We start from the raw sequence: 13,459 nt of genomic DNA on the forward strand, positions 1-13,459 counted from the left end.
TAGTCAAGAGACGCTCTTTCCTTCCCCCCAGTCAGGAAGGAGGCTGTACATTAGTAACTGGGCAAAATAATTCTAACAAACAACGACTGCAAAAATAATTACTAATGAGTTATAACTGTCAGGATTACAGTTTCCTGTCTCCTAATTCTCATATTCACTGAATAAAACCGCAGTAAATCCTGTAGCTGTTACTAGGTTTTGCTATTTAGTGTGTTCCTCTCCTCACCTGCAGCTCCCATGGGCTGCAAAGGATGTTTGGCAAAACAAGGGCCTTCTGTGCAACCTGACATAGGTTTTGTTGCATACAGCCTGATGAGGGTTGTCAGAAAGATGTGAGAAGCGTTGGGTTTGTTTTGTGGTGTATGGTTTTGTTTGTTTGTTTTTTAAACTCCTGATAATGTTACTGCTAAGAAGGCATCCTAAAAGGAAGATAACAGGAGAATGAAAAGCCTTTATATATTCTTTGTTTGGATGGCCAGACTCACCTAGGTCAGCTCAGACAATGGTGTCCCAGCGACAGCACTGAAGATCTTGGTGACAACAATTTTAAAAGGCTTAAATTGTCATGGGACTGGATTTAGCAAGCTGTTGGTTTTGCCTTGGTTGGCAAAGACTTCCTGTATTTACGAACCCATAAAGGGATGAATTATTGGTATTATTGCATAGCTCACTCCAGCAATCATGCCAGGAGAGAGCTATGCCAGGAGAAGCACCCTTCCCAACAGAACACAACTTACTGAGGGAGCATTTGGAACAAGGTCACTTTCTGTCCTTCCTGTCTGCATTGCTGTGTGAACTCGGACAGACTCGTATATGGAAGGCTCTTCCACTTCCCTTGGGTAGGGATGTTTCAATACAATTAAGGTTCCTGGAGAGAAAAAGAGCAGGAGTAAGTCATCTGGCAAGACAGACTCAGAAAATCAGTGGCAGTGGCTGCTTGTTTGGAATTGTGAACTTTAGCTTTTCCCAAAATTCAAAAGGTGCAAGAGCTAACAATCTACCCAAGATCTCTGCAAGGATTCCTGGAAGGGGTTTTCCTTGGAAGGGGGCAGGACTCAGGCTGCACCCACATGTGAAAACAATCAGATGCTATAAACTAGACTCTCCTTTACTGATAAAGCTAGACAAGTATCTCTAACATGCATCATCTGAACAGTTTAGACTTAGTGAAGTGTGTTTTCTACAAAAATCTGCCCGTGCAAACTACAAAGGTGCACTTGCCCAGTGTCACTTCCTTGGCTCTGTTGTGTTGCTCAGAGTCCTCAACACTTGGACCACCTGGATGTTGCCTAAACCCACTCCCTCACTCCTGTACAGTGCGAGTCAATTTGTCCGTACATCTCTGAAAACAAGCATGAAAACCCTCTTCATTTCTTCTAAGCAGCAGGTAATTGACCCCCTCTTGCAATGCATGACATGCGCTGAAAAATCAAGACAGTGACAGAACAGGACCATGAGACAGTCCTCAAAGGCAGGTCCTGCTTCTCTCCAGTCAGGACTAACTACATAATATAGAACAAACTCAAACACAGATTTCATGGTTACAGCTCAAGTGCTGACCTACACTTCCACTGCATTCATGAAGACGTGACTACAGATGCCATCACACCTGTTTACGTGCCACTGTGAAAACTATAAATACATCATAACTTTTTAAAACTTCTAAGCTTACTAGTGCTTGCAAGTGAATTGCTTGCTACGTTAAACTCCTTTCCTGCACAGGGACTAGCTGGGCAGGTAGGCAGGATGCTAGGCTAGACGAGGCTGTAACAGTTTTGCCAACAACCCACTGTTTGCTGCGTAAATCACTTAATCTGTCAGAGCTTCGGCTGCAGACTTCCTAACAGTAAGCCCATGCTGCCATCACCTGTAACTGTTTTACCATCGCTCTCTCTAGTTAGTAACATTTTTGATTACAGCCATTCTTTGTTCTTCAAATAAGGTCATGTTTATTGCACGTTCTCTGAAAAAAAGCTGCATTCTCAATAGTGAATCTATTACAATATTCACAATAGAGAAGAACCTCCTTAAAATAGTAACTCCAACACCATCTAACCTCCTTTTAAAAAGAAAATCATGTCACAGCATACCAAATACTGCTCTGTTTGCATTTTATACTGATACTGTCAACTCTTACAGAGAAGGAAGGCTAGAATTGGCAAGAACTTGGACTTGAAACCTACATATGATTGAGTAATTTAAAAGTGATTTAAAAGTAATTTAAAAGTCTCAAGTGTATTTTGTAATGGGAAGCGCTACAAAGGGAGTGGAAAATGTGTATTTGAAGCAACCAACTGAAATCTGCTTGCAGATGCAGAGGGTGTATGCAAATGCGATATATTCAACTTGTAGTAGGTGAAAAGTCAAAATCAGTTTAATTCTCTCTGGCTCTGCAGAAAAAACAATGCTTTATCATTTGAAATTAAATTGAGAACATACCCATCACCAGTCTACATAAACTACTTTTAAGCTTTTGCACAGACTCAGAGTACCATCAGCTGTACAACATGAATAAAGAGCCCTTTTGCAGAACTGGGAGGACTACTTTAGATTTTATAGCATGTTTGTTTTCCGCTAAGTTCTCTCTGTGTTTTCTCTAAAGAAGATACTTGTACAGAATCATCTGGTAACTGTACAAAAGGACTGTAGGAAGATTCTTCTTACGTATTTGTGCATGATATCTATTTTTAAGGAAGAATGAAAACTAGTCCCATTGTTGGAAATGTTAGCTTCAAGTGACTTTGGCTATTTTTGTCTGGGTAATGGCTTAAAATGTTTTAACATGTTTTCAAAATATTTTAGGAAAAAAATGATAAGCGAACAGCTAAGAATAACATGTTGACCTTATCACTTTGAATAGATAAAAACACAGAAATATGACAGTATACTGCTTTAACCTTTTTACTGAACAGGTTCAGCTTGCTTGTTGAATAAACTATCTCACAGAACACAGTAGACCCAACTTCCTTTTAATTATCTGTAGTTCAGAAGGAAGTGCACACATCATACTGCAGAAAAAGATATGAGTCCCATGTAGCAACTTGGAGTGGCAAATGAAGCTGTAGGAAGACAAGGTTTGTTGGGCTTGAAGCACAAACCTGCAGCTGTCCCAGTATGAAAGAACCACTGTGCTCCAGAGACCAGTGGGCAGGGGTGCAAGCCTGTGTGCCCAAGCACTGATCAAAGAGAGCCTGGTGTGCCTCTTCAGACACAAAACTAGCTCCAGCGAGACAAAACTTAGGTGGCGGATAGCGGAAACCATTACATATTCTATCTCGTGGGTCTCTGTTGTATAAAATTCTGTCTGTATGCAAGGAAGAGATGAAAAAATGCTGTCTTGCTTTATTCTCTCATTCCTGATCTCAGTGTTTCTACAGAAAATTGTTTACAAGGAGTAAGAAAAACTGGTCCAACTACTTTCTACTAATGTCTGAGCTAAAGGTCACTTGCTGCTTTTCTCTGGAAGGAGGCGTGGCACAGAGAAATCACACTCTGTTGCCGGTCCTTCTGACAACCCGCTGTGTAATTCTGTGTTGTTCTGCTACTCTGACACTTGTCTTTGAGTGGGCTCTCATGAGCCCCCATCCTCTTTTTGGTATAAATCAGTTACCACCCAGGAGACCTCTGACACCTGTATCTGAAGGAACACTGCTCTTTTCCTGTCGATGCCAAGGTGAAGGGTCTCCTGAAGTGATGTTCAAATGGCTTCTCTTATTCTGTGGCACATCCAGCTTAGAGGTTTCACAGAGCCAGCAGAATCTGATCAGGGAGCTTTAAGGCCACAAGTGAGCCCATCATTCAGCAGTGTCGATCCCATCCACAGAGATCATGTAACACCAGTGCCTTGATTGCTAATGTCTGTAACACATGCAGCAAGGAAATGGGGAAATATGAGTTTTATACGTCAGCTAAAATGTTTACAGCATTAGGCCTGTGGATGCATATCTGATTTCAAAGGGAAAATAGCTTACTGGCACAAAGATACATGTAGGACCTCTGAGCTCAAAACACCCAAAAGGAACTTAAAAAGAGAATGATTCGGAAAATACAAGGGACACATTGAGCTTACCACTGCATTTTTCTTGTGGAAAAACACCTGCAGTGCAACACTTGAATTTAATGATTATGTTGCAAGAGCACTGGTGCATATTTAGTATGTGACATGTTACAGTTATTTTATGTGCCAACCATCATTTACCTGGTCATTTGCACACAGAATTAGTACTGCTGAGTTATGTGCATGCACTTTCTGAAGTTGTTGGCACTACCTTGTACCAACACATTCTCATCTGAAGCTAAGCCTAAAACAGACATTGTCATGATAATGTGAATCTGTTTCTCCAAGGATTCTGATCTGGTGGTGTTCATAGAATCATACTCACTTGCAACTTTTAACTCTTATTTCAGGGAGCATGTTGTCTGCTAAAGAAGCCTGTGCTTTTCTCTTTTGTTTCCTTAAGAACATAACAAATCACTGTGGTGCAGATGGCATCTGCAGGCTGGTCCGCTGTAGACAGAAGGGGAGAGGTAACACAGGGTACAACCCCCACAGGAAAGAGACTTCTTCCTCAGATGAAAAATGCTGGAGCTCAATAATTTTACGTTCCTTTTCCACTTGTTCTTATTGTGGGAGTTTCAACTTCATAGCTGAACACGTATTTTCTCACGCAACACCTTGCTTTAGTTTCATCCCTTTTGAGAGGGTTCTGCTCCTCCCAGTACATGTGTATTTTGAAATGCTTCCTTCTCTTTCTGAGAAACCAAAAGGAGTTTGTGTCCCTGGCTAGCAAAATCCATGTAAGGTTGCATGTAGTTTGTCTTCAGAGTTCTTGAAAGAGTTTTTGAAGAGGAACACCTTAGATACTTGAGGTTAATGCAAATGTGAGTTTCTGAAGAGGAACGCTTCAGTAGTAGATCTATCTGATAACACATCGGAAGCTCCTTTTACTCAGATTTGTGTGAAGCAGTACTACAAACGTGTTCATGCAAAGATATGGCCCTCCTTACCTGTTTCACTTCCAATTAAGGGTTGATTTGCAAAATGCATGACTAATTCCTTCAAGCTAGAAAATTCATTAAATCCAAATTTGAATGAAGTTCCTGTATGTTCAACATGGAAGTGCTTCACAGAATCTTTTCCCCTAAAATAAAAAAGGAAAATTTTGTCAAGGTATAAATGTCAAGGGCGTTTGGTACGTACAACCTTTAAATGCCAGCTTGCACAACAGGAAATGTGGCACAGATCACAGCCTGACAATCACCTTCCTAGCGGTAACATTACTGCCGTTACTGTCCCTCACTAACACTCAACACATCCAAGACCCTGATTTATTAAGAAAAATCTCATTGCTGCTTTATATATGAAAGCCTAAAAAGGGCAAGTAAGTTAAATTAACTCTTGTGGTGATCAGTTAAAGACTTGCAAACGAGGTTTCTTGCCTTCTGTCTAAACAGGATGTTATCCCTTTGCTTACTGGGCTGTAGTCTTGATGGTGTACCTACATTACTCAGCAAATGTCTTTTCAGGTAACATCTCGATCTCATTGAAAATGTCTTCTGTTTCCTCTTAGAAAAACAGGCTGCCTCAGCTTTACACTCCAACAGGGAATTAATAACCTAACTTTAGATACCCAAGGCTTTCAAATTTATCCGCTCTGTCTGTACTGAGGACGAATGGTTTCTCCACGGTGGGCACTGTCGAACATGAACCAGGGTCCTTTGTCCGTCAGGGAAGTATCAGCCCTTGTTTGCAAAAGCTGATGGTATTTAGAGAAGTGTGCAAGGCCTCGCTTCCTGGAAGAGCAACTATTTTGCCTTCAGAAGACTGTGAAACACTTACTGCAAGTATCTCTACTCTGAAAAAATTACTTCTGTTACCATTTCTAGCATCCAAAACAGTCCAGGGAAAATTTTGTCTCAGGAAAAACGTATGTAGCAAATACACTGAAAATATGGAGAAAAGAGGGATTTACAGCATCTTTTCCATTGTTACCTGCCACTTCCACAAGAGATCAGTTTCAAGTAGGCATCTTTGAATGGTGCTTGTGATAGTGCAGCATCTGCCTCTGATGACCCCCCGCACATTCTGGGGCACCACCAGCTGAGACACAAGGTGTGCAACCCCAGCGCAGATGCCCTCAACAGCAAAGCTGCTGTGACTCTGCTACAACCAGGGCTTTCATCTTTTCACCTAATTTCACAAGAAATACGGTATTGTAATGAGAACAACTTTTATGCCATTTCCTAGTTCCTTTTTAAAGTTGGCTAATTTAACTGGGAGAGGGGATTTCAGGCAATAATAGCGTCAAGGGATGCCTGGGCATTGTTTCTTTTTAAAATAAACTATAATAATGACTGAAGTTCCTTGTGAGGTGAGGCAGAAAAAAAAAGTAAAACCTATAGGAAACATTTTAGGAGAGTAAGAAAATGACGGTTAGAATTGCTAAAATTATCCTTTCTACAAAAATGTAACAGAACAAAATTGAATTACTCTAAGTTTTAATATTACTTTAAAAATGGAAAGGAAAACTTCAACAGTAGAAAAATATTAAAACATTTTAAAATCAAAATCCGTATTTCAAGGGAGCTGTACTATCAAAAAAACCCTAGTGTAACAGAACAAAAGATCAAACTCCAGACTGGGATATTAAGTTCCTATGGTAATGCAGTAAGTAATTCTAGCTCCTGTGTGGAGAGCTGAACTAAATATTGGAATTGGCCTGAATTAGACTTTTTGAAGTCTTCTAAAGCTAGAATTTGTTACAGTAGCAGCTTTATTTTCATAAAAGGAAAAGACCTTTAAGATCAAGTCCAACAGCTAACCCAGCAATGCCAAGTCCAGCACTAAACCATGTCCATGAGCACCGCACCCACACACCTTTTAAATACCTCCATGGTATTTAATTTCATTAACTAACACTTTAGCTTTTGATTCCTATTAAAAGAACAGCTCTTTACATTTTATTACAGTGTTTTTTCCTGAGTGGCCTTTAAAGTTAGCTTCAAAACAAATATATATAAAAATTGTCTGAGGCAGATTACCTTAAATAATGTTTAGTTGCATTTTAAAGCAAAAAAAATTTAACCATTAAAACAACTATTAATTTAAAATTACTTTTTTTTTAAGGAAAGCTATTACTTATAAATGCTGCTATTCTTTTTCCCAAGTCTTCCACTCAATTCAGTCACAGCTACTCTGAACACACAATATTTAACATCACTTCCAGATCTGCTAGGTGCCCTCCCCCCAGGCTCCCTGTATAAACGGCTGTCCACAGTGGTAATAATTTCAGCAGGGTATCTATAGGCGTACTTGCTCCTGGGTCTTCTGTTAGAGATGAGTGAAGCAACTCAAATCTGCCTTTTATACCTCTGGGGAACAGGGTAGGTTCAAATTGCACTTTTCCTCAGTATCCAAGCAATTACAGTTCCAAATTATAAGAGCTCCTGGTACCAAATACACTGAAAGTCACAACTTCAAGTGCATACGCTGTGTTCCTATATATTAGGGTTGCAATTAACTAGCATCATTACATTGACCAAAGTGTCTTTCGCTTAAAAATTTACCACGTCTCAGCTGAGCTGTGGTCACCAATAGCCTAGAGGCTCATTTGAGGCAGAAATAAGCTTGAATCCACTAGCTCAAAATGTCACTGTGGAGGTTTAATGTATTATTTTGGTTGCCGAAAGCTAAGAACACGTTTAGGGTTGGTTGCCTCCACCCAGCTGCCATGCAGGGACCACCCTGTGTGTCCAATGCACACGTCTTTTGTGCTGCCTCTCTAAAATCTTGTGGCTTCTCTGCTTCTCGGGGATTCTTGGAATGTGATTCGGTAGCGACGTACCCAGGCCAGGCTACCTGTGCTTTGTACTGGCTGTGTCCTGAACAGATGTAAACCCCTGTAACTCTGATGACTGCAAGGGCCTGACACCTGTCACTTGCAAAATATTGTTCAATCCAGTCACCTGTTACCGGCTAAGACGGAGTCTTAACCCAGAACAGAGGAGTAAAACCATCCAGTCAAACGATGGATCGTCCCTCCGTGACAACGATTCCTATACAGTGATCCAGAACCTGGTGAAGTTAGTGCCTACTAACAGGAATATTTACTACTATCCTTATCATAAAATTCTCTTATTCCCATCAGCTGTTTCCTAAACTCTTGTCACTGCCACACAGATCTCCAGCATAAAGACAGGAAATGCGCAGACAACCCCATGGAATGATGTTTTTCACCAATAAGATCAATTCATAGTTTGGAAAAATGAGGTCGATTTCTAAATTCAATTGAAATAGTGTTGTTTTTTCTCACAAAATCTCATTCAGCAGGCTTAGACCAATAGGAATATACTTTAAAATAGTTCGAGCTCTAGGACAAAGTCTGTGGGACTTTTCTTTGCATGAGATACGTAAACATGTAAGTGAAGGTTATAAAACTGCGAGCTCTGGGGCGCTAGATAAATTCACTTCTGCCCATACTTCACCTTACAGAGAGGGAGTACAAATCTTCTCTTTCATTACTCTTCCTCAAGAGGTAGCTCCCATCCTGCCCGTTGGAAAGCAGCAGCGCTTCTGCTGCGTGTCGGGTGAGGTTATCATGATACCACCTGGGAAGACACAAGGGGTTAAAGCATCATTCGCTCAGCACTCAACCGGCAGCTTCTGCTTCCTTAGGGAGCCAGTCAGAGAAAAAGGAAGGACTGTAACGAGCACTGCTACAATTCCGAGCTACCATCCTTCTCGTGGGCGCAGGCAGTTTACACAAAGCTGTGTCCCTCTCAGCAGTCTCCTTTTGATTCAGTCAGAAAATTAGATTTTGTTAGCTACAAAGCTGCGTACAAACAGAAGACAGTTTCCTGAATCAAAAAAAAACAAAAAAGACCCTGTAAATTCTCCTTGCGTGATCAACAAATTACCCAGGTTTATGCTGATAAGGTGAAGGCAGTTTTGGGTGGTATGCAGGATCATTTGTCTATTTTCAGAATCTCTACTTCCTGACATATCTACACGCTTCAGTACGCTTCCTCTTTTGAAGCAAACAGGCCACACTTACTTAAAACTCCTCCTAAACTGTATTTCCCACAACTCAGTTCATCTGCACTGCTAAGAATTGTAGTTAAACACATTTGCCTAAGCTTAAAACTTTCATATGAAGCATAACATTCTTGGAAGAAGGAACAGAGGAAGGGACCAAAATTAACTGACGGAATCCAAACTGAAAACTTAGGAAATCTCCCTACTGTTGCTGCTTGGCCATACCTAGTCTGGGCAATGCAGGAAAACATCTGAACACCTGCTTCACTTAACTTCAGTTAAAACTAACTTCATTAATTCTTTTGTATGAAAAATTCCACAAAGAATCCACAGGAAAAACAAAAAAGCCCGCAGAGATAATGAAATGTTGTTTATGGCTTTATTTCCATCCAGAATGATTCACAATAGAAGCATCTGATTTCTTTTGCCAGAAAAGGATCTCGTTAGGATTGTTCTTGAGATCACATACAAAAAAGAGCCACAGCTACAAAAGGTTGGAGTGCCAGTCTTCCTGTAAGAAACTCCGTGTGCGGGTACTAGTGACAGCCACATGCACACACCAGAACCCCTGGTGCAGAAGGGGATGGGGATCCTGTAGCCAGGGCAGAGCCCTGCAGAGAGCACGCTTCTCCCCTTGCCGGTGCGCGGAGCCTCCTTCCTCTTCCTTCAAACTGTGTCTGTGGCACTGAGGTTCAAGTCTATTACTATTTCAGCCAGAGAAATACAGTTGAACTGAAAGCAGAAGCGTGATCGCAGTGCTTTCCGGTATTTGTATCACAGCAGTCTTCAACCCAAAACACGGTGTAATTGTATATTCTTTCTCCTTAGCCGCTCGGTGCAAGTTGCCGCTGAACCTGGCATCTCGCACAGCTTTAACTCTGGATTTAGGTGGCTGCCCATCTGAGAGGCCAGCTGGCTGACAAATTGCTTTGTAAGAGACTCCAGACTGTCAACCCTGGGGAAGGCAAGATCCGTGTGAAACTCAGTACAGGCAGGGTATTGCTGCTTTGGCTCTGGAACGTGCTCTTCACAGTAGAATAAAATAATGGATATTGAAAGATCAAAGTGTCATCCTCTGAAACACCTGTTAGCCAAAATCTGCTTTGGGATTAACTGCCCAAGTAAATAACAATCAAAGGTCAGATGTGCCCCAGTGCGATGAGGATTGTGCCAGCATACATGCTCGGCTGGACCTACAGCGGAGAAGACAACGCTGTTTTGGGTGGAATGCATAACGCTGTTTCTCACTATTGTGCAAAAGTAACGTACACTGAGAAAAATCTGGAAATGGTCACTTTCATAAAGGAGGCATACTCAGTTTGTGGTTGTTCACAAGTGCACTGTTACCTTATTTCCAGAAAGCCTTTCCACCAAGCCTTCAAAACAGAAGTCATGTAAATTAAAAAACGTTGTGTTTAAAACTACTCTCTCTTTACACATAAAAGGCCGGTGACTAACAAAATTTTACCTCATGCAAAATAAAAAATAAACCAACCAAAGCCCAACAACAAAAACCCACTTATTTAACTCGGAAAATATCGGTTTTAAATCCAGTTTTAAATGTTTGCTTGCAGTCACACTACTCTGTTGCCTAAATATGCAGTTTCAGCCAAAAATCCCTCCAATGTTACCATGTTCCTTTTGCTCAGCTTAAAAAGTAGAAGGGGATGTGAGACAGTAACACACATGTTAGTGTATTACCCAAACAGCCCTGTGGCTGTACACTGCTAGATGCACTTTGGCTGAATTAATTATTTGTCAGAAAAAATTGTTTAGGTAATTCCTTGAATTTTGCAGGTAAATCATGGTAGGAGACATGGCTCATTCAGCAAGACACTGTAAATGGCAGATAACTTTAGCTTAAGCTTTGGTTGCCTTCTGAGTGATACACAGGAGGCAGAACTGTTGATAGAAAACGTAATACCCGATCTACCTTCCTGCCTTTTTAAAACAAAAAAGTAAGGAAATCAAAAGGCTTTACAAACACAACACTTGGCTGTTTGACGCTCCTAGCAAGTCCTTCAGAAACCTGAATTGTCTTTAACTCTCTTACTTCTGAACCATGGTGAATGTTACATATCAAGCTGTTTCTGAAGTCTTTATTTCATGGAATCACAGAATTGTCAGGGTTGGAAGGGACCTTAAAGACCATCTAGTTCCAACCCCCCTGCCATGGGCAGGGACATGCCCCACCAGATCAGGCTGCTCAGAGCCCCATCCAGCCTGGCCTTAAAAACTTCCAGGGATGGGGCTTCCACCCCCTCTCTGGGCAACCTGTGCCAGTGTCTCACCACCCTCATGGGGAAGAACTTCTTAACGTCCAATCTGAATTGATCCATCTCTAGTTCTAATCCATTCCCCCTAGTCCTATCACTACCTGACATCCTAAAAAAACCCTCACTGGCTTTCTTGTAGGCCCCTGTATTTGACCCAACTTGAGTCCTGCATTCACTACAAAAAAAAAAAAGGCACAACAGAAATATGCCCTGTATTTGGACATTTGCCAGACTGAAAATCACCAGGATTTTAGGAATTTCCTGGGGTTCTTGATTCAGATTTCTCTGAAGAAACTTAAGAAGTAAGAGGAAAGTCTTCCCCTGCTTCAGAACCCCTTCTGCCGCATGCCCTGGCATTGTAAACCCTCCTGTCTCAAACGCATACGTACTTCGGGAGGTTCTTCTTCTCTAATTATGTCATTTGCTCTATAAAAAATCCTGCATGCTCCACTTCTTTGGGATTCCTTATCACAGACTTGACTAGTGATCTCAGGTTCAGAGTTTATAATTGCTGTAATTTATCCACTCTTGCCACTTTAACCTTGTCCTAAACTGTATTAAATCTCTTTATCCCATACGTATGTTTGTGTTGCCAGCACATGATGCTGAAGGACTGTGCTATTCTTTCTGCTTCTTGGGCAGAAGAGTCTGCTGGGCCCACGAAAGCGTGCCTTCCGATGGGCACGCAGCCCTAGTGAGGTTACCTCTGTTTCCGAAAAATAACACGTTTTCAGGCACCAACCTATTCTTTAGATCGGCTGGCAGCGGTGATGGTGCACGAAGGGCTTTACTGACATTGCTGTTACGAGAAGGAGAAGGAAATGAGACACACACTGCCCCAGAGAACCAAAACTCATCAGAGGATGCTGCCTTCCCCCATGGATCTGCCCGCCCAGTCATCCGTGGGGTTCCCCGTGGGATAAACTGGTGACTGCCACAGTACACGCTGCGTCTATGCTGCCCGGCCATACCGCTGCAGCTCTGCTAACCATCACAGCTCCACAACAGGACATGCTCACATTCACGCCTTTTTTTTTTTTTCTTTAAGATCTTTATGTGATCAATGCAGTGACTAGACCTCCCTACAGAGTGCTGATGATGAGTATGTGACAGCTGTGTCTTGGGTGGGAAACTTCAGGTATGAGCATCATCCTCAAAACGTTCATCTGTTCTTCTAACAACCCCAGACATTTCAAAGAAAACATTAATGAAACTTCATTTTTATGTCCCCTGCAAATGTAGATCAGACAGCTCTTAGGTATGACATGTGTAATTTCCAATAATACTGTTCACAAAGAAACTGTACGGATAAGGCAAAACATTTCTGCTTTTATAAGTAGGGGCTGGTGAATAACCCCATAGTCAGCATCAAGTGGATTAACTTTTTAATAAAAACCAGAATACACAAGGAACACAACCAGTCATTTGTGGTTAATCCAAAGATGAATGTTCGGAGACTCGGATAATTTTCTTCTCGGCCATTTCCATGTGCAAATGTGTAACACCCAGTAGAAACACTCGCTTTTCTTCCTCATAAAACTGAGAGACAGCGAGCACCAGAGGAGAGCACAGTTAAAAGTTCTGCCATTTGGTTTTAGGCCTGGAGTGGTAACTTTGAGGTACACCCAGCTATAGGATAAATGCAGCAGGCAGAAGTCAGGCTTATTTCTGGTGTCCCTACCAGATTATGTTCTTGGATATTTATGGCCTGGAGAGAGTTAGGAACTGTGTACGTGTTTAGCTCGCTTTTGTGAAATGCTGAGTAATTCAGAGGTCCTTCTCCGAAACAGGAAGGAGACTCTCAGTATTTGGCTGGGGGATCTCTCTGCTCCCTTCCCAGAAGGTCCCTCCCCCACGGCAGGAGCTGCGGTACGGCCTGTGCTCCTCGGCGGCCGAGGAAAGGACCCCGGCTGCCTGAGCTGCAGAAATGCAGCACGTCTGATTCATCTCTCATTCACCTTTAAAAGGGAACAGAGAGGGAGAGATGGTCCAGAGGCACTCTCAGTAGGACTTCAATATTATTCCGAACAGTTATTTACTCTGAGTTGTCTCTTTTTTCTTCTTTGTGTGGTGATAGATGATGATAGGTTTTGCACCTTTCTTTGTATTTAAAAAAGATATTCTGCTATAACAAGCTGAATTTTCTTAC

The 13,459-nt window shown here is 41.7% G+C and overlaps 1 protein-coding gene across 1 annotated transcript in view; it reads right to left on the minus strand.

Annotated features, from left to right (window-relative positions):
• Window positions 1-8,607, minus strand: part of DAPP1 (dual adaptor of phosphotyrosine and 3-phosphoinositides) — a gene marked incomplete at its 5' end in the record, with an annotated part of 13,106 nt that extends 4,499 nt beyond the window's left edge. Inside the window, 3 exons of the mRNA XM_009870402.1 lie at window positions 738-868; window positions 5,008-5,141; window positions 8,485-8,607. Coding sequence (XP_009868704.1) covers window positions 738-868; window positions 5,008-5,141; window positions 8,485-8,607 — 388 coding nt within the window. The remainder of the gene's footprint in view (window positions 1-737; window positions 869-5,007; window positions 5,142-8,484) is intronic.
• Window positions 8,608-13,459: the final 4,852 nt, after the last annotated feature.

Source organism: Apaloderma vittatum, unplaced genomic scaffold (genome assembly GCF_000703405.1).
Source record: "Apaloderma vittatum isolate BGI_N311 unplaced genomic scaffold, ASM70340v1 scaffold12945, whole genome shotgun sequence".
In the NCBI taxonomy this organism is placed as follows: Eukaryota; Metazoa; Chordata; class Aves; order Trogoniformes; family Trogonidae; genus Apaloderma; species Apaloderma vittatum.